The sequence below is a fragment of the Mobula hypostoma genome, chromosome X1 (genome assembly GCF_963921235.1).
Source record: "Mobula hypostoma chromosome X1, sMobHyp1.1, whole genome shotgun sequence".
NCBI lineage: Eukaryota > Metazoa > Chordata > Chondrichthyes > Myliobatiformes > Myliobatidae > Mobula > Mobula hypostoma.
Window position 1 is genome coordinate 10,282,646 of NC_086128.1, and position 25,286 is coordinate 10,307,931.

At 44.4% G+C, this 25,286-nt stretch overlaps 1 protein-coding gene across 4 annotated transcripts in view; it reads left to right on the forward strand.

Moving 5' to 3' along the window:
* The first annotated feature begins 9,624 nt into the window (after positions 1-9,624).
* Positions 9,625-25,286, forward strand: part of kcnh6a (potassium voltage-gated channel, subfamily H (eag-related), member 6a) — a 164,773-nt gene continuing 149,111 nt past the window's right edge. For all 4 annotated transcript variants that reach the window (XM_063037996.1, XM_063037997.1, XM_063037998.1 and 1 more), the window contains exon 1: positions 9,625-10,123. In XM_063037996.1, the coding sequence (XP_062894066.1) occupies positions 10,048-10,123 (76 nt within the window). In that variant the 5' untranslated portion in view covers positions 9,625-10,047. The remainder of the gene's footprint in view (positions 10,124-25,286) is intronic.

Genomic DNA, 25,286 nt, shown 5'->3' on the forward strand with positions numbered 1-25,286 from the left:
AACAGAGGAAGCAAGCAAGCAACAAAAACAAACTTAAAATATGCTTTTAGCTGTCAAGAGTTTCTTCTTAAGCCCATCATCCCTACTGGGGCACAGGCCGCCAGCAGCAGCTCACCAAAGTACTTTCTCCTAGGCCTATAGAAGGGTGAATGGCCCTGTGGCTTCCACTTCCACCACATGACTTCATAGGTCTTCTGGGCAAAGATCCTTCCTCTCCAGGGATGTGGTCTTTGCAGCTTCTGTTGGCATTTCTGTAGCACTGGGTTTTTTTGGGATGGGGTTGCTAGCCCCATGCCTGACCCAACTCCTTTCATAGAAGAGTTCTGTGGAAAGTTTAGTGAGAGCTAACGTGGGCCCCTTCAAACAAAGCAGGAGAAATTGTATTAGAAAATATGGAAATGGCAAAGAAATGAAACATCTACGTCCGTCTCCATGGAAGAATCAGAATCAGGTTTATTATCACTGGCATGTGATGTGAAATTTGTTAACTTAGCAACAACAGTTCAATGCAATACATAATCTAGAAGAGAAAAAATAAAATAATAATAAATAAATCTTATTTGGTATACTTTATGCAGTATACGTATATTGAATAGATTGAAATCATGCAAAAACAGACATATATTTTCTTAAAAAGTGAGGTAGTGTCCAAGGGTTCAATGTCTATTTGGGAATCGGATGGCAGAGGGGAAGAAGCTGTTCCTGAATCACTGAGTGTGTGCCTTCAGGCTTCTGTACCTCCTACCTGATGGTAACAGTGAGAAAAGGGCATGACCTGGTTGCTTAATAATGGATGCTGCCTTTCTGAGACACAGCTTCCTGAAGATGTCCTGGGTACTTTGTAAGCTAGTACCCAAGATGGAACTGACTAGATTTACAATCCTCTGCAGCTTCTTTCTGTCCTGTTCAGTAGCTCTCCCCCCACACCAGACAGTGATGCAGCCTGTCAGAATGCTCTCCACTGTACAACTATAGAAGTTTTTGAGTGTATTTGTTGACACGCCAAATCTCTTCAAACTCCTAATAAAGTATAGTCGCTGTCTTGCCTTCTTTATAACTACATCAATATGTTGGGACCAGGTTAGATCCTTAGAGATCTTGACACCAGGAACTTGAAACTGCTCACTCTCTCCACTTCTGATCCCTTTATGAGGATTGGTACATGTTCCTTCGTCTTACCCTTCCTGAAAGCCTTCAGAAAACAGTGAAGGCCTTTGGCTTTAGAGTGAATAAGAACATTTTTTAAAAAATAGCTGTACACTTGTATTAAAACAGTGGTCTAACCAACATTTTATAAAGTTGCACTGTAACCTTCCAGCCTTTCCCTTCATTACCCAGGGCTCAAAAAATCAGTATCCCATATGCTGCCTTCATTCGGCTGAAAGGCCTAATTCTGCTTATGGTCTTGTACTTAAGGCAGAAGTTGATAGTTTCCTGATCAGTCAGGGTATCAAAGGAAATGGCAAGAAGGCAGATGTATGGGGTTGAGTGGGATCTGGGAATCGGCCATGATAGACTGGCATAGCAGACTTGATGTGTGCTTGGCCTAATTCTGCTCCTATGTCTTATGGTCTTCACCATTTTATCAGCCTGAGCTGCCACCTTCATGGATCTTGGACATACACTAAGCACTCCTGCTCCTCAATATTCCCTAGGGCCCTGCCATTCACTGTCTATGTCCTACCCCTGTTAGTCCGCCCAAGCCTTTCACTCGTCAGAATTACATTCCATCTAGCATTGCTCTGCATTCTTACCAACTGATCAATATTATTCTATAACATACAACTATCCTCTGTATCAACAACACCATCCTATTCTCCAATTTGCTTTGGATCCCATGGGATCTAACATTTTGGATCAGTCTCCCAAAAGAGACCTTTCAAAAGCATTATGTCCATATAGACGCAAACACAAGGAAATCTGTGGATACTGGAAATTCAAGCAACACACACAAAATGCTGGTGGAACATAGCAGGCCAGGCAGCATCCATGGGAAGAGGTACAGTCAACATTTTGGGCCGAGACCCTTCATCAGGACTAACTGATAGTAAGAGATTTGAAAGTGGGAAGGGGAGGGGGAGATCCAAAATGATAGGAGAAGACAGGAGGGAGAGGGATGGAGCCAAGAGCTGGACAGGTGATTGGCAAAAGGGGATACGAGAGGATCATGGGACAGGAGGTCCGAGGAAGAAAGACAAGGGGGGGGGGGGGGAAGCACCAGAGGAAGATATAGTGAGAGGGACAGAGGGAGAAAAAAGAGAGAAAGAAAGGGGAAAAATAAAAAATAATAAATAAATAAGGGATCGGGTAAGAAGGGGAGGAGGGGTATTAACGGAAGTTAGAGAAGTCAATGTTCATGCCATCAGGTTGGAGGTGTTGTTCCTCCAACCTGAGTGTGGTTTCATCTTGACAGTAGAGGAGGCCGTGAATAGACATATCAGAATGGGAATGGGGCATGGAACTAAAATGTGTGGCCACTGGGAGATCCTGCTTTCATCGAGAGCACCGGATGCAGTATATCACACCAGCAGACTCACAGGTGAAGTGTCGCCTCACCTGGAAGGACTGTCTGGGGCCCTGAATGGTGGTGCTTCTGGTGCGGCCTTCTATATATTGGCGAGACCCGACACAGGCTGGGAGACCATTTCGCTGAACACCTAAGCTCTGTCCGCCAGAGAAAGCTGTGTGTGACTACTGGATGTGGAACGTGCTCACCTTGGCCTTGTACCACTCCTCAGCCTCCTGCAGGTTCTTGCTGGCCACGGATTCGTATTAAGTGTGAATGTCCTTCAGGGCAGCTGTGAGGTCAGGCTTGGAGACGTCCACCTCAACGTGGATCTGCTGCAACTGCAGTTGCTCATGCAGTTCCCGAATTTCCTGATGGGCCAAGAAGAGGAAGTGGGTCAGACAGTTCAGCAGCCCGTCGTCATGTCTCTCATAGGCACCTCTATCCAGATCACAGTTCTGGCTACTCAAAGCCCATCCTTGGCCACAGTAGGTCAGGTCTCCTTACCTCATCATGGCAGGATATCCCAGTGGCCACACATTTTAATTCCATGTCCCATTCCCATTCTGATATGTATCCACGGCCTCCTCTACTGTCAAGATGAAGCCACACTCAGGTTGGAGGAACAACACCTTATATTCCGTCTGGGTAGCCTCCAACCTGATGGCATGAACATTGACTTCTCTAACTTCCGTTAATGCCCCTCCTCCCCTTCGCACCCCATCCCTTTATTTATTATTTATTTTTTCCCCTTTCTTTCTCTCTCTTTTTTCACCCTCTGTCCCTCTCACTATATCTTCCTCTGGTGCTCCCCTCCTCCTTTTCTTTCTCCCTCAGCCTCCTGTCCCATGATCCTCTCATATCCCTTTTGCCAATCACCTGTCCAGCTCTTGGCTCCATCCCTCCCCCTCCTGTCTTCTCCTATCATTTTGGATCTCCCCTCCCCCTCCCACTTTCAAATCTCTTACTAGCTCTTCCTTCAGTTAGTCTTGACGAAGGGTCTCGGCCCGAAACGTTGACTGTACCTCTTCCTATAGATCCTGCCTGCGTTCACCGGCATTTTGTGTGTGTTGTCCATATAGACTACACCACACACTGTCGTCTTCAATATATTTTCAAAGTTCAGAGTAAACTTATCACCAAAGTACATTTACAACATCCATGAGATTAATTTTCATCACAGGGATGGTTCCTCTGTGTTTTAATCTAGATCACATGGTTAATGATCGACAGATTCCTCAGAGCCTGAAATCACCGGATCATTGGGGGCTGTGGGAGTTTGTGATATGTGTTCATTTTCTGTTCCTACTTTGAAAAATTCTAATTGATCAGACAGGAGTTTATTTTGCACCACACCACCCCTCCCCCTTGCAAACCCCTGCTGACATTTTTTGACCAAACTACCTTTCTAAGTGTAGGTTAATCCTGTCCTTCAGTTTTTCCCCCCTAAGTTCCCCTCACTGACATTAGACTCAACTGTAATTACTGGTTCATCCCTGCTGCCTGTTCTTGAATAATTCTATCATGTTTGCTGTCTTCCAGTCACTGGCACCTCACCAAGGGCCAGCAGAGATTTAAAAAAATCTTCATCAGGGCCCCAACAACCTCCTCCCTTGCCTCCCTCCCATAATAGCCTGAGATACGTTTTATCAGGTTTTGAGGATTTATCCATCTTTAAGCCTGAAATGACATCTAAGATATACTCTTATTAATTATATTCCCGGATTTCACTGTCTTTCCCCCTCCCCAGCCACACCTCTGAATTCAACTACAATGCCCTCATCAGTGAATGTGGATGGGAAGTATTTACTTTAAGACCTCCACTTATGTGGACAGATTACTCCCTCTGCTCCTTGTTCCCCAATGAACTCTACTCTTTCCCTGGTTATCTGCTTCCCCCTAATGTACTAGGGGGAATGCTCGGTGATTTTCAGTAATCTTCTTTTCTAGTAATATTTTAAGTATCCTCTGGCCTCCTAATTTTTAAATTCTACAGACTCCCCCCCCCCCCCCCCCGTTTCCTGAAACCTCTTTCCCCCATTTTCCATTTTCTATCATAAGCCTCCTGATCTAACTCTCTGTTCCCTGGCATCCAGGGGTCCATGGATGTCCCTACATTTCACCCTTGGAGGAACACTTGTCTTGAACTCCAATTATTTCACGTTTGTGTAACTCCCACATGCAACTTTTCCCAGTTTACTTTTGCCGGGTCCTGTCACGATATTTTGAGGTTGACCTCTTTTCTGCCCACCATTCCCCTCAAATCCAAACACCAGACCTTCCTTATTCCTTTTTTAAACTACACTGAACTTCAATGTATGGTCACTGTTATCAAAAGTGACACTTTGATCACTTGCCCAGTTATATTTCCCAAGATGAGGTCCAGCACTACTTATAGGATGATCTGTGTGTACAAAAAGCTTTCACAGATGCAATTCCATTTGATTCTTTCACACTAAGGTGTTGCTGCATAATTTTGGGGGAGTTGAAATCCCTTTGCATTGTAATTATCTCTCTGTGATATGTTCATATATCTGTTCTTCTACAAAGTTGTATCTCTCACTGACTTGGATATGTAGTATGCCCCCAGCAAAGTGATCACTTTTTTTTTTAAAACTCTTCTACTTGTGCAGTCTGTGCTGGTGGTGTAGTGGAACAAGTGGTCCTGGGTTCAAATCCAGCCATCTCCTTGCACACTTTCCATCCGTACTGGGTTGAGGGTCCAGCTAGCAACTTGGCCTTGTAAAACAAATGACCACCAAAGAAACAGCAAGGTTGTTGCCAAACAAAGTGTGGGGAGGAACTCATGCAGTCATTTGAATAATCTTATGGGGAGTCCTCCTTCATTGCTGCCGTGATGTTCTCCTAAATTGTGCCATGTCCCCTCTTTTACAAGCACACCCCCCTCCCGGTCATGGCTGAAGATTTTGTACATTGTATGCTGAGTTGCCAGTCCTGCCCTTCTTTCAACCGTGTCTCTCTGATTGTAACAAGATCATACTCCCATCTGCTGATCAATGCTCTTAAGTTAATCTGCCATATTGGTCAGATACCTTTGCATTAAAATAGAAGCATTTCAGCTTTCCATTTCTCCTGTGTGCTAAATCATGCTTGTCTGCTCTGCCTACTGCACTGACTTAGTTTTCCTTCTATACAAGGAGTGATCGATAAGTTCGTGGCCTAAAGTAGAAGGAGTCAATTTTTGAAAACCTAGCACATTTATTTTTCAACATAGTCCCCTCCTACATTTACACACTTAGTCCATCAGTCGTGGAACATACAGATCTTGGACCTCCAGAAAGTGTCCACAGATGGGTGATTGATAAGATTGTGGCCTAAGGTAGAAGATGAGTTATACAGCTCTCGTTACATGCACATGCAGTTCAACTCTTTGAGTGATTATGCAGAAAGTTTGAAGTTAATAACTCATCTCCTTCTACCTTAGGCCATGAACTTATCAATCACCCCGATGATCACCCCACAGTATCTACTGTGTCCCATTTTTTTCCAAATTAGTTTAAACTCTCCCAACAGCACAGGCAAACTTCTCTGCAAGGATGTTGGGCTTGCTTCAGTTCAGGTGCAAAGCATACAGCTTGTACAGATCCCACTCTCCCCAGAAGCTGGCCCATGATCCAGAAATCTAAAGACCTCCCTCTTGCGCCATCCCGAGCCACACAGTCATCCGACTGATACTCCCATGACAATACACACTAGCACATCTGCAGAGATTACATCCCTGAGGTCCTCTTCCTTCATCTGTAGCTTTGCTCCCTAAATTTACCTTTTCCTCCTTTTTACTCAGGTCACTCAACATGAAGCACAACCTCTGGCTCTTTAGAATGTCCTGCAACTGGTCTGTGACATTCTTGACCCTGGCACCATCATCCTGGATTCACACACTCAGGTGCAGAAGAATGTTCCCCACACTAATGAGTCTCCCGCCCTTCAGCAAGAAAGCACAGCAGCACTGGAATTTCTTCAGGTGGTTATGACATTTAGAATGTCCTTGATGAGCCTCACTAATCTTTATAGATGCACCATAGAGAGCATTCTATCTGGACATAATAGCAGCTTCACATAGCAACTAATCTGCCCAATATTGCAGACAGCTGTGAACACAGAAACTAGCTTCCCCATTACACGTCCTACTGCCTTGGCAACATAATCAAAGATCCTTCCCAGCCTGTCATTCTCTCTTTCACTCTCCACTTCCACAAATATAAAAGCTTGAAAGTGCGTCTCAACAGGCTTGAGAACAGCTTCTGTTCCAATCTTATAAGTCAAATGAACAGATCTTGTGTATGTAAAAGATGAACCCTTGATAGCTCTGTCTACGTCATCATGCCCTCTGCTGCTTATTTTTCAGTCTGCACTGCACTTTCTCTGTAACTGTAACAGTATTTTCTGCATTCTGTTACTGTGTTTTCCTTTGCACTACCAGGATGTATTAATGTATGGAACAATCCATCTGGATGGCGTGTAGACAAAGTGTTAAACTGCATCTCAATATGTCTGCCAACAGCAGACTAAGCACCAATTAATTACAACACACACAAATTGCCGGAGGAACTCGGCAGGTCAGACAGCATCCATGGAAAGGAACAAACAGTTGACATTTTGGGCTGACACCCTTCATCAGTCCCCCTCTCCATGATGCAAATTTTTACAACTGAATTCAACTAACTTCAGCTGAACTGCAGTCTGAGAGACTATAAAAGGTGGAGTGAGGAAAGCCGAGAAAATTGAAGTACATGGGCTTCAGTGATGAGGGTTTGTGGGATCTTCCCAACATTGACTATGTGTTATTGATACCAGTCAATTAGGGAGTGGTGGTGAACTTTTCACTTTTTTACTCAACTCATGTGGAATCATGGATTCCAAAGGTCTGGAGTTAAGTGGGCCTGGTGTAACCTAAACTGAGTGATGATAAATTGGCTATTGGTGAGTGGTGCTGCTTGAAAGTACTGTGGATGATGGGTTATATCACTTGGATGCAAATAATTGAATGTTTTGCTGATAACACACTTTGGGATTTTGTCAACAAGGCCTTTTACTGTTTCATTAATGCAATGAAAAACATCACACCTTTACAAAATTGACACTCCTGCTTTGGTTTTGCATACTAGCAGGCTATATTGAGTTACTTGGCAGGAGAGTTAATTTTTCCCTTTATGGCAAGCCATGTATAATACTCAGAATAAAGGATGGGCTGTCAGCAATGAGTGTAGAGAAGTTACTGTGTTGTGTGGAGGTGGTACTGGTTGGTCTCTGTCACTGGTCTCCTGCTGACGACCCTACTTCCAAGCTACAACCATTGCTTTCTGATCATCTGCATCAACAATTGATAATGATAGCTAGAATATTCACAATCTCCCAAACTCCAGAAACTGCTGCATTTGTTCTGTCATTTTGTTTGCCCTTTTAGGGGATAGAGGAATGAAGCCACACTTGTCCTGGGAACATTGAGATAGTTGAGAGCAAGGTGAGAAATGAAAGTGCCTCCATAAAATTACAGACTGTTGGTTTTGGTTCAGCAGGTGGAATTCTGGCTCCAAGTCAGAAGATTTGGGGTTCAGGGCTACAACAGTAGTGTGAGCAAAATGTTTTATTTAATGCACTGTTAGGGGAATACTGCTTTGTCTGTGGTGCTAGATTTCTGTAAAATGACCTTGGTGCTCTTGAGAGACAAAATGCTTCAGAAGTATTTAATTCACTGTTAAAGGTCATGAAAAGTGCTAAATAATGCAAGTCCTTGTTTTTCATTCTTAACTTTCTAGGTTGCTCACAGAGGGGTTTTGAAGATCAACCTTTAGTTCAGAGGGTTCCAGTCAGTGTGAGGAAGGGATCTCTTGATATGAGTTAGCGAGAAGCATTTTATCATGATGTACAAGATTCTGGGAAGGACTTCCTGGCTGTGGAGCAGGCTGGTGATATTGTGGATGCCCAGGCAGTTTTCCATTAAGGAGAAGGCAAAGGGATCTCAAAATGAGAGCAGTTTGAAGATTTGTATTTTCAAGGACATGGAATTAAGGTGACTCCATATCCTAAAGATGACACAATAGCTCAAAGAAAAGGCACTGGCAAACATTGGGATTTTATGGTCACATATCTGAAGGGAGGCTTGAATGCAAAATCTTCTCTTGAATTGAAATGCTGCCAGCTGAGCCAAAGCTGACAATTACTGCAAAATATTTAGTCAAGATGTGATCCTTGAAGAACGCTGCCACTTGTCATTAGCTTCCTCTCTGACTGCACTTACTAAGACATCAACCAGATATTAGGACCAGAATTCTGAGGAGTTGTGTGGAAGATGCCCAAGTTGTGATATGCACCGCTAGTTTGCAGATTTTTACTCTGAATCCTAGACTATATTTACTCCGTTTTGCAACAACATTAGGGACTTTTACGATCTGCATCCAATCCATACAATGTCCTATTTGCGAGAGTATGTTTGCCGAAAGAACTCGCTTTATTCCGCATCTCACCATAGGAGTGTTTGATGACAATAGAATGGAACTTGATTCAGCGTTACCACCCCTGGGGAGCATTTGATAAGGAAGTCTTTACTGTTTATAATCCTTGTAGACGCCCTGAGTGTTTGATGTGGCATTGTAAAAGGACCTGAATACTACGGGAGGCCAACTGTACCTGTCCTCACAGTTTGACTTGGCATTGTTCAGGAATTTGACAGTGTGACTAGTCTGTCGTATCTCGTGTCTGATCTGTCACTGCAAAGGAGCTGGGAAGCGTTCCACTCCTCAGCATCCCTGTCTCAAGAGCACAACACGCAGTGGAGCATTTTATTTTTAAACATGTGTAAATTTAGACACGTTCCAACCTCCCTCTTTAAAATGGTCGTTTGGAAAAAATTTAAAGTGGAGCTGCCCTCATCAACAGTTCTGGGTGAAGGAATGCCTTCATCAGCGCTGTGGCGACGATGTAATGCCCATTTAACAACCGTTGTATGTTTGCAAACTTGTCCAAAGGGTTACACGTTACTCGGCAGGTGGGCTGCTCCCCTTTAAGCTCATTGCAGGAGTTGGTGCGACCTCCGCCTGACCCTCATCCAGTATTCTGTGGAGATCATGTACTCGGAATTCAGCACGAGTTTCACAAGTAATCTATCTGCATTCGTCACGGAACTTCCTCCCCGGCCGATCAATCGCACCCGCGACAGCGGGCGGGCGGGAGAGGCGGGTCCAGGCAGCCGATGTGTGAGCACAGCCTAGTCTTACTGCTGTACGAGTGGGAGCGGGAACGAGAGTCGCTGCATCCCAGGCAGTGTGTGCGGATCGTTCACCCACCTACGGAACGCCTAGTGTCTGCGGACCGTCTCCCGCTGCCCCCGGCACTGATTGCGGAGCAGACCCCGCTCCCGGCACCAGACGGGTGATGCTGCTGGGATTTCCCGGGAGTCCGGTGCCGTGGTGACGGAGTCAGAGGGAGGGAGAGAGGGGGCGTGTCGTGGGCGGTGGCGATGGAGCTGCAGGAGGAGGTCGGTTCTCTAGACTGAATTCAGAGGCCGGTTCGCCGACACCATGCCGGTCCGCCGGGGCCACGTCGCGCCTCAGAACACTTACCTGGACACCATCATCCGCAAGTTCGAGGTCCAGAGTGAGTGGAGACGGGTGGGGAGGGTCAGTCTGGGGAGAGGGGCTGCAGGGGGCGGTGCAACAAAGCGCCCGGCACAGTTGTCTGGGTGCGGGGTTTATCAGTGGGCCGATTATGGGGTGCGCGTGTGTGTGGTGGTGGTCGTGGGGACGAACATATGGAGGATCCGAGGTTTGTGTGTGTCCCGCCGTCAGTAGGTCTGGAGACTGGCGGCCGCCGCTACCCCACTCTATTGTTCCTCTGTCAGTGTCGCGGCGGGGAATCGAACCTTTCCTTCGCCCGCTTCTCTTCCCCCCCCCCCCCTTCTTCTCTCAACCGCAGCAAAGATGCATGATTCGGGTACTAAATCCGCACCTATATACAGGGCCTCCAAAACTCGCTGTATTTTGTCACCAAACACCGACTATCAGCGGTGAATAGGAGCAGTCTGTCTCGTATCAAGTGGGGCTCAGCGGTCATGGTGCTGATATCTGTTTAGATTTTATGAACGAATCTCTTTGTATAGTATTTATCTCTACCTGGAGCATCAGAAAGTGCTCGATAGACAGTGAACACTATCATGTAAAAATGCAGTCAGTAAGCGCAATAACATTTTACAACCATTGTGCTAATGGGCAGATAATTTTAATGTTTTGATTGAGAGAGAACTGTTTGGCTGAGGATGTGTGGGAAGAATTCCCTCTGCTTTGAAATAGTGTATGGAATTTGTCAATTTGAGGCCTTGGTTTAGTATCTCAAATGAAACACACAAACATAGTAACACAGCTCTGGTTGTCCTGAGTTCTGGACCAGTAATCAGACAAGTTGGCAATTTAAATTCAAGTGGTAGAATCTGGAATTTAAAAAACCCAGCTGGATGCTGAATATGATTGCACAGTAATGCTGGTAGAGTTGCTGCCTCACAGCTTCGAGGGTGTTACCAGACCTCAAATGTTGTCTGTGTAGAGTTTGCACGCTCTCCCTCCAATTTCCACTGTTTCCTCCTACATTCCAAAGATGGGTCAATTAGTTGCTGAAAATTGTCCCTATTGTGTGGAAGTGAGAGTAAACCAGGATGTAATTGGATGATTGGACAGAGTGAGTGGGGTCGACTGTAAAGCCTGTTTCTCCGCTGGATGACGTAATGACTTTAAAACATGAGTATGTGTTTCACAGTGGGAGCAATGTTCAAAGTACATTTATCAGGTATATGTGCCTAAGACTTGCAGAGTGCTGTAGTAATCTTGTGTATTGCACTGTGCTGCTACTGCAAAAGCAAATTTCATGACGTGTGAGTGATGATAAACCTAATTCTGATATGGGTCTCTTGTGGACTGAGTGTGGGAAGGGGACAGGGAGCAGGAAGCACCAGAAAGACATTCTGTAATGATCAATAAACCAATTGCTTGGAATCATATAACTTGCTTGGCGTCTCAGGGCTGGATGTGTCTGCACCTCCACCACCCTCTGCCCTTGGCACTCCTTCTCTGCCACCTGCCCGACACCCCTCCTGTGGCACTTTTCCCTTTCACCATTCCCAACATCCTTTGCTCTGGCAGACTTACAAATTCGCTCTCTGCTCCACGTTGATAAATACAGTACTGTGCAAAAGTCTTAGGCACCTTAGCTATATATATATATCTGTGCCTAAGACTTTTGCACAGTACTGTAGGTGTCACTATATACAACCCTGAGATTTGTTTTCTTGTGGGTGTACTCAGTAAGTCCAAGAAACACAATAGAATCAATGAAAGACCACACCCAGCAGGATGGACAAACAACGAATGTGCAAAAGACAAACTGTGCAAGTACTAAAAGAAAATAATAATAAATAAGCTATAAATATCAAGAATATGAGATGAAGAGTTTTTGAAAGTGAGTCCATAGGTTGTGGGAACATTTCAATGATGGGGGTGAGTGAAATGATCTCCTCTAGTTCAAGAGCCTGAAGTTTGAGGGCTAATAATTGTTCCTGAACCTTGTGAGAGTCCTGAGGCTTCTGTACCTCCTTCCTGCTGACAGCAAAGAATAATTCCAGTCCTCTACTTATTTTAACCTGTTCTCTTAAAATCATCACCTTACTCCCAATTCTACCATCATCCATCTAAACCAGAGATTCCTAACCTTTTTTATGCCAATGAGCCTTACCATTAACCGAGGAGTCCATGGAATCCAGGTTGGGAACCCCTGATCTATACTGAGGTTAACCTATGGGATCCAGTTAACCTAAAGACCAGTACATATTTGGCACTTGAAGGAGGAAACTGCGACACTGGGAGAAACCTCTACAGTCTCAGGAAGAACGTGCAAACTCCACACAGAGGTTGGGGTCTACCTTGGGTGCCTGGAGCTGAGAGGCACATCTGACTCGTAGATAAATGTTGTTAAAGAAAATGACAATAATATTGAACTAAGGAGTGTGATGGAGGTAGTATGCTACCACTATCTCCCATGGCCTAATGTCAGAGGTTCCCCAAACCTTTTTCTGCCCTGGACCAATACCATTAAGCAAGGGCTCTGTGGACCCCAGGGCAGGAACCCCTGGCCTGTGATCCCATTCCCATGTGGCTGAGTGTAAGGAACAGAAGCAGTCAGTTCCTCAAGCGTGTTCCACAATTTAGTGGTCATGGTCTTTCCCTCAATACAATGTTGCTGTCCTCTCACTGTATCCCTCGACTTTGTAGAAATGCCCATGATTTCCTTGAGTATATTCACTGCCTTCATCTCCCCTTTTTGAGTGTGTAAATTCCAAAATCCACAACCTGTTGAGAAGATTCCTCCTCCTCCTCCTCCTTCCTAAATCAAGTGACCCCCCCCAACCTTTATTAGTACTATTGACCGCCCCCCCCACATTAGAGAAAATAGCCATGCAACATTCCCCAATTACCTTTCTTATTTCCATGCTTCTGTAAGTAGAAATTCAACTTTCACGTATTAATCCTTTCATCCTTGAGTCAACCTGGTGACCCTTCTCTGCACTGCCTTCAATGCAAGTACTGTATATTTTTTTTAACATGTATACCAAAACTGTGCATAGGATTCCAGATGCAATCTCGTCAGCATTCTGTAAAGCTGAACCAAATTTTCACAATTTTTAAATTTCAGGCCTCTTACAATAAAGCCCTATGTTCTAAAAACCACCTCAATTCTTGCTTGCTATCCTCTTGTACTTGCTTGATGATCCCCAGATGCCCTTGTATTGTGACATTTTGTAGTCTCACTCCATTTAAATGTCCATATAACTCTTTCTTCAAAAATGGGTTGCCTCTATTTCAGATTTATCACTGTCTCTGCCATCTTCTTGTTCACTTAATTTATCCATCCAGAGTTTTGTGGTCTCTTTCTGAACTCAGCTATTGTTTACCATCAGCAAATTTGGCCACACTCCCTCTGAGTTGTTACTATTGGTTGCATACAGTTGAGAGTCAAAGGCACATGTTTATGGCATCTCCTCTCTTCTCCCCCCCCCCCCCCGTAATAGATTAAGAGCTCAATGTCTCATTTATTCTCCGTGTCAATATATAACCTTATTTCCAATGACACCCATATCCCGTGAATGAGTTTTAAAAATAAATAAATTGAATCGTCAAAGTGGGAATTCTACTCACAACTCCTGATGTGGGACTATATTGTCACTGTGCCTGGGCAAACACCTTCACTGGAGCTCTGGGTCCCGGATTAAAGGGCTGCAAGTGCTTGCACATTTCAAATGGCCAAAATCAGATGCATTATCACTCACTTAAGACTTGAACTTGTTGCTTTGTGGCAGCACAGTGTGGCCACAATTATTAAAACTTGCAAAAATCTCCTGCACCACCTCCTCGATGACAGTAATGCAAAGAGGATGTGATGCAGATGGTGAAACGCCTTTGTGATGGACACTGCCGCCTTGAGGCACCGCTTCTGTGAAGGGTTGTGCCTGTGATGGAGCTGAGTCTCGAACCCTCTGCAGCCTCTTGCTCCAGACCAATCTGTGATGTAATTAGGCAGAATGCTCTCCGTTCTACAACTGTAGAAGTCTAAGTCTTTTGTGATGTATTGAATCTTGACAAATGCCTAACGAATTAGAGCCATTGGTGTGCCTTTACACCAATGTGTTGGGCCCTGGAGCTTGGTCTGAAGTGAGAGCAGCATGGTGTTGAAGTGTTCTACTACAGCCACCAGCTGCAGCCTCTCTGATTACTGATGGATTCTAGGATACAGCATTTCCCTCTGGGATATCAGCCAAACATCGTTTGATGTGAGATGGTAGAAGCCAGGCTTCGGGATATGCAGGACTAATCACACTGCATATCAGCAACAGGCTCTGGATAGTGGTTTGACAGAGAATTGGGCTGATATTTTTCTATCTTCTCTTCTGCCTGCACAAGTTCAATGGGTCTGATATAAACCAGCTTCTGTGTGCAAATGGAATGCATCTGCATTCTCCCAGGCTCGTGTGGTATCACAGCATTTCCCAGTGGTCCTGGTGACTGAGCTCTGTTTACACAGTTGGTATTTGAAATAGAATAGTACAGCACATAACAGGCCCTTCGGCCCACAATATTGTATTTTTAATATTATTGACTTACAACGTGTCTATTCGTATGTTGGGAATGGGAAATTCAATTTGCATAATTTTTGTTCAAACAAATAATTATTTTGCATTGTTTCTCTCAGAAGCATCAATCTAGTTTGTTATCACAGTGTTAGTCAGTGATAGACATGCCAACCAAGTATCAGTTATTCCTTTTATGCACTTTTGTAATTTCTAGTAATTTTTGTCTTTGCACAGTACCACTACTGCAAAAAAAAATCCTGTATGGCAATCATAAATCTGATTGCAGTTCTATAGAATCAAGTCTGTAGCTAACCAAACAGGCGCCCCCCCCCCAAGCTGTACAATATCTGACCTGTACCCACCAGTGAAGAATTCTACTGTACAGACCTGTGAATTCTGTGGTATACTGTAAGAGATGTCCTTTTCAAGGATGAAGTTGTACAGTAGCATGCCCCAAACCTGCCAGTGAAACTGAGGAATAGCTCTCATAATTTAAGGGGACAAAAAAGGAAGGCTGCTGTATCTCAGAAGATTAGCAGTTCAAATCGTTGTGGTTGGAGAAATTGGATGGATCAAAATAGCATTTGGGCTCCCTTATCAGCAACTGCACAATTGGAAAATGTTTTAATCAGGACCTTGATAAGATACAATTAACAGGCCTGTCTTCATATTTCTAAAAGTTGATCAGTTTTGACAGCTAAGCTTGCATAGACCTTAGTATGTAAAGTTCCAAGGATGTTTTTATTTTCTAAGACAATGCCCACCCTGCTAGAATCCAATGATACAGAAAAGGGTTGGGGGGGGGGAACCTGTCAGCCTGTCAATAGGTTTCTCTCTGAATCTTGTTTAAATTTGATGACTCCTTGTTCCAGCAAATACAACATCGTTCTGTTTGATCAGTCTGAATAGAGTAGTTTGCCTTCATTAGAATCAATGAACTGTATGTGTACTGTTGACAGAAAAGGGAGACCTTCCTTGCTAATGGAGATCAAAGTCCCTATACAATAGTTCTCTACTGTAAAGTTCAGCGTGCAATCCTTCCTCAAATTTTGCTGTGCTTTGCACTCATTCCTCTCCTATGCCCAATTACCACTCCTCCCTATCCTTCTGTGGACTTTTATTGGATACCCTTGGAAATCCTGGTTCTCATCTGCTATATCCTGCTTCTAACTCACTAGTATCAATAAAAAAAAGGCAATGATATTTCAAAATTTCTGTTTCATGCATCTATGTAATGTTGTAAGTGCCCTCTTTCCTGACCCTGACATTTAGCTAACTGGTCAGAAGTCCCATTTCTCCTTTATTAAATATTGATTTTGACCTTTCCAAAATCTAGTAACTTCTGGAAGACCATTTACTATTTCTCCAGCACCCTGCTTTAAAGCCTGAGGGTACAAGGCATCAGATGGGCTTTCAGTCCCGTTAGTTTCACTGGTAATTTTACTAAGAATTAAATTCCTTGCTCCCATTAGACCAATGATACTCCAGTATTTACAGTAGTCTTTTACTACTTGCAGCCCGCAATGCCACTGGAGTTTAGAGCAGCAGTGAAGGTCCTCCATCACTGGTGATGTTCAGGGTTTCTTTCATCATGTCAGCAGCTTCCCCTTGGTTTTACCACTCCCAGGTGGAGACTCAGGAATATTGTTACGCACAGGTGTAGAAGTATTGTTCATTGCTGTGTCTGTAACAATTTTGTTTGACCTTAGCCCTGAGCTAAGCCACTGAACCTGGAGGACTAGTGGACCACTCTTAGTCTGACCTCTACCCTTTGACCTGTTTGGCTTGGGTTACCCTACCAAGAGCCAAAGCATCAAGCCCCGACTCCAGCCAACATAGCTCTCTGGGCCACTGAGGCACGCAGGCCTCCAAACCCTACGACAAGATTGTGGTCCTCTTGGAGAGTGTCTGAGATAAAAACATTTTGATCTGTATTTCATTATTTCTGATTTAGAGTTTTTCATCTCTCAGAGACTATCATTACTTTAGTTTTTAACATAAATGTCTCCTGTCTAAGTATGTTACACTGCCGGATCAGATGTAACCCCATTGTACCCTGTGGAATAAAAGCAGAAAATGCTGAAGAAATTAATTTGTCCGTAACACTGTGGAGAAATATTTATTGCTATATATTGTTAGAGATATTTGCAAAATACTGATGGGTTCTGATCCATTACTGCATATATTTGGAGTTTTACCCAATATTATGCAACAGCAACTTGGAGCCCATCCGTGCTGTGTGAATCTCTGTAACAATGATAAATATCAGGGTTAACAATGTGGCAGTCATTTCCCCACAACTGGCTCCTCATTAATTGTGATGTCTGCAATCCAGGCAGCATTTCAATGTTTTGCAGTGACAGGCTTCTACCCACCAGTCTCCGATCCCCAGTGTGATCCACTGATGGCCTGCAGCCAATTCTGCATTGCAGTATTTAGTGATACACCTGTACCCACCTTCAGTGCTGAGTCCCAGTGTGTGTAGAGGCCAACCTTCCTCATTTCTCCTCTGAGCAATCTCGTCATCTGTGCATTAGTTGATTAGTGCTGCAGTGCATCTGAGCCAAGTATGTCTTTGTTAGCAAACTGCACACGGTATTTCGGATCTTCCTAGCCATGTCAAACAGAATTTGCCTTTGGACAGCATGGTAATATAGTGGTCAGCACGATGCTCCACAGTACTGGCGACCTGGGTTCAATTCCCACCGCTGTCTGTAAGGAGTTTGTACGTTCTCAGACATCCCACCCTGCAAAAACTCATTTCAGGGAGGTAGCACCATCAATTTGCGGGAGACTCCCGGGAGAGGTGGGATGTCTGCAATAGAGTAGCTCCTTAGCAGCTAGCCAGCTAGTTTAAATAACGTTAGCTATGCTAATGAACGAATGACACCTGTTAAACTCACCTCAACATGTCTTTTACAGTCTTAACCCACCATGGGCAATAGAAAAGTCACTGTTGCAAACAGTGCAGCCAGCAACACTGTCATTATTTTGACCCCTATTAGGCAGGGGTACACTTTAGGGTAGTCTGGGGTGACGTACGTTTTATATTTTCTTTTGTTGGAACACTGCCACGGCGAGCGAGCGATCTCTCACTCTCTCTCTCTCTCTCTCACTCTCTCTCACTCTCTCACACTCTCACTCTCTCACTCTCTCACTCTCTCTCACTCTCTCACACTCTCACACTCTCTCACTCTCTCACTCTCACTCTCACTCTCACTCTCACTCTCACTCTCACTCTCACTCTCACTCTCACTCTCACTCTCACTCTCACTCTCACTCTCACTCTCACTCTCACTCTCTCTCTCACTCTCAAAAAAATTGATTTCTGGGACATTGTATATAAATTGCGGGCATCAGGGAGCCATTATTAATATGCGGGAGACTCCCAGAACTTCCGGGCGAGGTGGGATGTCTGCATTCTTGACTGGGTGTTTTTGTAGACCACCCCATAGTAATAGGGACATCAGGAAGCAGATAGGGAGTGCAGATTCTGGAAAGATGCAATAATAACAAGGTTGTCGTGGTGGGAGATTTTAATTTCCCCAATATTGATTGGCAACTCCCTAGAGCAAGGGGTTTAGATGGGGTGGAGTTTGTTAGGTGTGTTCAGGGAGGTTTCCTGACAATATGTAGATAAGCCTATAAGAGGAGAGGCTGTACTTGATCTGGTATTGGGAAATGAACCTGGTCAGATGTTAGATCTCTCAGTGGGAGAGCAGAGAGCATTTTGGAGATAGTGATCACAATTCTATCTCCTTTACATAACATTGGAAAGGGATAGGAACAAACAAGTTAGGAAACCGTTTAATTGGAGTAAGGGTAAATAAGAGGCTATCAGGCAGGAACTTGGAAGCATAAATTGAGACAGTGAAAGGATGGTAGGGTACAGGAACTGTGGTGTACAAAGGCTGTTGTAAATCTAGTTGAAAAGAAAAGCTTACGAAAGCTTCAAAAAGCTAGGTAATAATAGAGATCTAGAAGCTTGTAAGTCTAGCAGGAAGGAGCTTAAGAATGAAATTAGGAGAGCCAGAAGGGGCCATGAAAAGGCTTAGTGAGCAGGATTAAGGTAAACCCCAAGGCATTTTACAAGTATGTGAAGAGCAAGAGGATAAAATGTGAGAGAATAGGTCCAATCAAGTGTAATAGTGGAAAAGCGTGTATGGAACCGGAGGAGATAGTAGAGGTACTTAATGAATACTTTACTTCAGTATTCACTACGGAAAAGGATCTTGGCGATTGTAGAGGTTCTGGAGGATTGGAGGGTTGCAGATGTTGTTCCCTTATTCAAGAAAGGGAGTTTTAAAAAAAAAGCACCGGAAATTATAGACCAGTGAGTCTTACGTCAGTGGTTGGTAAGTTGGTGGAGAAGATCCTGAGGCGCAGGATTTATGAACATTTGGAGAGGCATAATATGAATAGGAGTAGTCAGCATAGCTTTGTCAAAGGCAGGTCGTGCCTTACAAGGCTGATTGAATTTTCTGAGCATGTGACTAAACACATTGATGATGGTAGAGCAGTAGACGTAGTGTATATGGATTTCAGCAAGGCATTTGATAAAGTACCCCATGCAGGGCTTATTGAGAAAGTAAGGAGGCATGGAATCCAAGGGGACATTGCTTCATGGATCCAGAATTGGCTTGCCCACAGAAGTCAGAGTGGTTGTAGACAGGTCATATTCTGCATGGAGGTCGGTCACCATTGGTGTGCCTCAGGGATCTGTTCTGGGACCCCTACTCTTCATGATTTTTATAAATGACCTGGATGAGGAAGTGGAGGGATGGGTTAGTAAATTTGCTGATGACACAAAGGTTGGGGGTGGTGTGGATAGTGTGGAGGGCTGTCAGAGGTTACAGCGGGATATTGATAGGGTGCAAAACTGGGCTGAGAAGTGGCAGATAGAGTTCAACCCAGATCAGTGTGAAGTGGTTCATTTTGGTAGGTCAAATATGATGGTAGAATATAGTATTAATGGTAAGACTCTTTGCGGTGTGGAGGATCAGAGGGATCTTGGGGTCCGAGTCCATAGGACACACTAAGTTGCTGCGCAGGTTAACTCTGTGGTTAAGAAAGCATATGGTGCATTGGCCTTCATCAACTGTGGGATTGAGTTTAGGAGCCAAGAGGTAATGTTGCAGCTATATAGGACCCTGGTCAGACCCCACTTGAAGTACTGTGCTCAGTTCTGGTCCCCTCACTACAGGAAGGATGTGGAAACGATAGGAAGGGTGCAGAGGAGATTTACAAGGACACTGCCTGGATTGGGGAGCATGCCCTATGAACTTGGCCTTTTCTCCTTGGAGCGACGGAGGATGAGAGGTGACCTGATAGAGGTGTATAAGATGATGAGAGGCATTGATCGTGTGGATAGTCAGAGGCTTTTTCCCAGGGCTGAGGTAGCTAACGCAAGAGGGCACAGTTTTAAGGTACTTTGAAGTAAGTACAGAGGATATGTCAGGGGTAAGTTTTTTCTTATGCAGAGAGTGGTGAGTGCATGGAATGGGCTGCCGGCATTGGTGGTGGAGGCAGATATGAGATTCCTGGACAGGTACGTGGAGCTTAGAAAAATAGAGGGCTATGGGTAACCCTAGGTAATTTCTAAAGTATGTACATGTTCGGCACAGCATCGTGGGCTGAAGGGTCTGTATTGTGCTGTAGGTTTTCCATGTTTCTATTCTCCTCATGAGCACATGGGTTTCCTCCCACAGTCTAAAGACTTACCAGTTGGTGGGTTAATTGGTTATTGTAAATGGTCCCATGATTAGGCTAGGGTTAAATCAGGTTACTGGAAAGGCCAGAAGGACCGGTTCTGCGCAGTATCTCAATAAGTAAAAGTAAATAAAATGATGGACTTTGCGGAAGTTACAAGCTCTATTTTTAGTGGTATGCACTTTGAGTCCCGTACCCACCAGGTCTGCACACCTGTTATACAGTAACAGCTTTTATCTATTAGCACAGTAATGGGTCAACATCACTGTATATCATTAAGTTAGAACATCTACAAAAAACAGAGCTTGTGACTTTGGATGTCAACAGGATAGAATCCACCAGATGTAGCTCAGTCACACCTAATCCCACTGCCAGATACTGTCATCTGTGATATGTGGAATCATTGGCAAAGCCATGATTTAAAACCCCTTTCCCACCACCTAGAAGTGCTGGAGTGTAAGTTGTAAGCCCAGATCCACAAATTCCAGTATTTTGACCACGAAAAGTGAGGGGAAACAAATGTTATCTCAAGTGGAAGTAGAATGTGACTTGAGGGAAGACATTACTGATGGTAATTCCATGACCTCCCATCTCACAGAGTTTGGTAGTTTAACAGTTACTGATGGTACATACTGCAGCCATAGTCAGCTTCTGGTGAGGCAAGTAAATGTTCTAGGTGCTGATCCTGGATGTTATTGAGTTATTTTGTCCTGGGTATTATTGAGCTGTTTTGGTGCTGTGGGAGTTGCATACATTCTGGCAAAGCAATGTATTCCTATGCACATTGTAGATTGTGGAATAGCTTTGTAGTATGGGAAGGTGAGTCACTTGCCAAAGGATCCACAGCACATGACTCGCTCTTGAGTTATCAGTACCCCATTTATTAGTGCCGGGCCCCTATCTGCTGGCACAGCAAGATGGTATGTAGATGTGTCCATATTGTGACCCCACACTAATTATTAAACAGCAACCTCTTTCTCAAGGTATCAGCTGGTGCTGAGGTCACTAGAATATTTACATGCTAATTATTGCTATCTGGGATGACAAAGCATTTCATCCAGTTAAAGTAAACTGATTTAATGAAGGAAAACATTTCAAAGCTAGAACAACAATTATTTAAGGTGTGGTGGAGTTATTGGGAGGCTCCCAGAGCAGGAGGGGTGGGACTTGCTTCTGGTTGCCCCTCTGGTCTGCTCTGCTGAAACACTGTTTGCTATTGACTGTACTGAGCACCTCTGAGGAAAGGTGCTATATCTGCTTCTTATCCATAGAGCATGGATACAGACCCTTTGTCCCAGCCAGCCCTTTCTGAGCATGTTGTCCACCCAACTAGTTTCAATTTCCTGTGTTCAGCTCATATCCCTCTAAGCCACGCTATCCATATATCTATCTGAGTGCTTCTTAAATAACACCATCGTACTTGGCTCAACCACTTCCTCTGGCAGTTTGTAGCATATACATACCACCCTGTGTGGGGAGGGAAAACGTTGTCTTTTAGGTCTCTTTTAAGGTACGAGTGGAAAGATTTTTAACTTAATGCCCTCTAGTTTAGGTCTCGCCTACCCTGGGAAAACCACACACTGCTCCAGTCCACCCAGCTGAAAATGGGTACTGACAAATGCTGGGGGTTAACCTCATGATAGACTGGCGTCCTATCCGGCGGTGGAGGGGGGCACGGGGTAGTCTCGTACTCTCAGTCGCTTCACGCCACGGAAACCGGCATAACCTGACATGTCTTGTGTGGAAAGTTTGAGTGAGCGAAGGAGGATGAGAGTTGACTTGATAGAGATTTATTCGAGGCATTGATGGAGTGGACAGCGAATGCCTTTTTTCCTTGGGGGGGGCAATAACTAATACAAGAGGACATCCTTTTAAGGTGAGTGGAGGTAAGTATAGGGGAGATGACAGGTAAGTGTTTAGCAATGGTGGCTGCCTGGTAAGCGCTGCTGTGGGTGGTGGTTGACGTTGATATATTGGGGACATTTAAATGACCCTTAGGCACATGAGAAAAATAGAGGGTTATGGGCTGTGGAGGAGGGATCATGGAGTAGGTTTATATTGGTTGGCACAGCATCATGGGTTGAAGGGCCTGTACTGGTCTGTTCTATGTTAAACTAGCAACAAAAATCATATGCACAGCTGGGGACATTCGTAATCCCAGTTATTCACTGTGTTTACCAAGTTGCCTGTATTCTGCTGTGCTTATGAAATTAAGATATTAATAAAAGGTTATTGGAAAGGGCATGACTGTGGTATAAAAGGTTTTGTGCTGCGTGTGCTCATGAACTTTTAAAATTCAGGTGGTTTGCTGCTGACCTTTGTCTCATCTGTGCATCAAATTAGTCTCCAAGGATACAAGCGTCATGTTCCTGTGGCACCTTTCACAATCTCCTGGTGACACCTACATGCTAGAGGCAGCTAAGAACTTCAGTAGCGTAGTCATTGTATGGTAGAAATTGGAGTTAATGTGCCCTCGGTGACCTGGCTGCAGAATCACTGCAGTCCCTGGAGTGAGCCTTTGACCCATAACCTCCCAACTCGAGTGCAGCTGACAAAGTTTCTCTTGTTAGTCCTTCGTGACATGCAGGCATTCCTGACAAGGGTGCCGTCCACTGTCCTTGGGTCACCTCCTTGAATTGCTTCAGTGCTGCTGCTGCTGCCCGCATTCCCGTTCTTGCCATTGGGGAGGGAGTTTCAGGTTTTACACCTGGCTAGAATGATGTTTATAAGTCAGGATGGTATGCAGTTTGAAGGGGAACCTGCAGATGGTGTTGCTCCCCTGCCTTGTCCTCGGTAGTAGTCACAGGGTTGGGAGGTGAAGCTTGGGGTGAGAAACTGCAGTGCATTTTGTGACCTCTGCTGGGGTGATCACTGCTAGCTGGCAGGTTGATGGCAATTGTACTAAATAAGAAAGTGTATCAAAATACCCTTTGAAAATGGGCACAATCTTTGATTTCTTCATTTAAGGGCAGGAAGATACAGCGATTCTTTCCCAAAACTCAGCTGACGGGCTCTAGTTGATGATGGCAGATACCTCCAAAGCTGTTGGTGCTAAACGAAGTGGTATTAGGTGGGGCAGTTCTGGGCTGTTGCCCCTGGGGCTGAGGAATAGGTCAGCTGGCACAACTCTGGGGGGATCTCATCCCTGGGTACATTAGGGTGGCATTATGAATGCAGGGTTGGGGTGAGTTGTGATTTTCCCTGAGTTTGAATAGTTTACGGATGCACACTGCTTGGGCTCACTTGTGCCAACACAACCACTTAAAGCCATGTCCATAAAACCATAATATAGGAGCAGGATTGGACCATTCGGCCCATCGAGTCTTGTCCACCATTTCATCATGGCTGATTCAATTTTCCTCGCAGTCCCAAACCCCTGCATTCTCCCTGTAACCCTTCAGTCCTGACGAAGGGTCTCGGCCCGAAACGTCGACTGTACCTCTTCCTAGAGTTGTTGCCTGGCCTGCTGCGTTCACCAGCAACTTTTATGTGTGTTGCTTGAAATTCCAGCATCTGCAGATTTCCTCGTGTTTGCCCCTCTATTCTGAGACTGTGTCCTCTGGTCTTAGATTCTCCTACGATAGGAAACATCCTCTTCACATCCACTCTGTCAAGGCTTTTCACCGTTTGATAGGTTTCAATTAGGTCACCCCTCATTTTTCTGAATTCTAGTGAATACAGGCCCAGAGCCATCAAACACTCTTCATATTACAAGCCATTTAATCCTGGAATCAGTTTTGTGAAGATCTTTGAACCCTCTCTAGTTTCAGCACATCTTTTCAAAGGACCCAAAACTGCTCACAATATTCCACATGAGGCCTTACCAGTGCCTTATAAAGTCTCAGCATTACATCCTTGCTTCAGTCCCAATAAAGACCCCTGTGGAACACCACTAGTCACTGGTAGCCAACCAGTAGAGGCTCCCTTTATTCCTACTCTGTGCCTCCTACCCATCAGCCACTGCTTTATCCATGCTAGAATCTTTCCTGTAATACCACGGGCTTGTAGCTTGTTAAGCAGCCTCATGTGTGGCACCTTGTCAAAGGTCTTCAGAAAATCCAAGTAAACTGATTCTCCTTTGTCTATCCTGCTTGTTATTTCTTTGAAGAATTCCAACAGATTTGTCGGGCAATATTTTCCCTTGAAACCATGCTGACTGCTGCCTATTTTATCATGTGCCTCAAAGTACCCTGAGACCTCATCCTTAATAATAGACTTCAACATCTTCCTAACCACTGAGGTCAGACTAACTGGCCAATGGCTTCCCTCCTGCAATTTTCACAGTCTTCCGGTGCCTTTCCAGAATTTAATGCCTCTACAATCTCTTCAGCCACCTCTTTCAGAACCCTGGAGTGTACATTATCTGGTTCAGGTGACTTGTCTATCTTCAGACCTTTCAGTTTCCCAAGAACCTTCTCTCTAGTAATGGTAACTTCACACACTTCATCACCCCTGACACCTAGAACTTCTACCATACTGCTAGTGTCTTCCACAGTGAAGACTGATGCAAAATACTTACTCAGTTCATCCACTATTTCATTGTCCCCCATTACTACCTCTCCAGCATTTTCCGGTGTCAGATATCCACTCTCGCCTCTCTTTTACATTTTGTGTATCTGAAGAAACTTTTGGTATCCTCTTTAATATTGGCGAGCTTTCATATTCCATCTTAATTACTTTTTTAGTTGCCTTCTGTTGCTTCCTAATCCTCTAACTTCCTACTATTTTTTCCTCTGTTATAATTCCTCCCTTTGACTTTTATGTTGGCTTTGACTTCTCTTGTTAGCCATGGTTGTGTCATCCTTCTTTTAGAAAATTTCTTCCTCTTTGGGATGTATATATCCTGTGCCTTCCAAATTGCTTCCAGAAATTCCAACCATTGCTGCTCTGCCATCATCCCTGCCAGTGTTCTTTTCCAATCAACTCTGGCCAACTTCT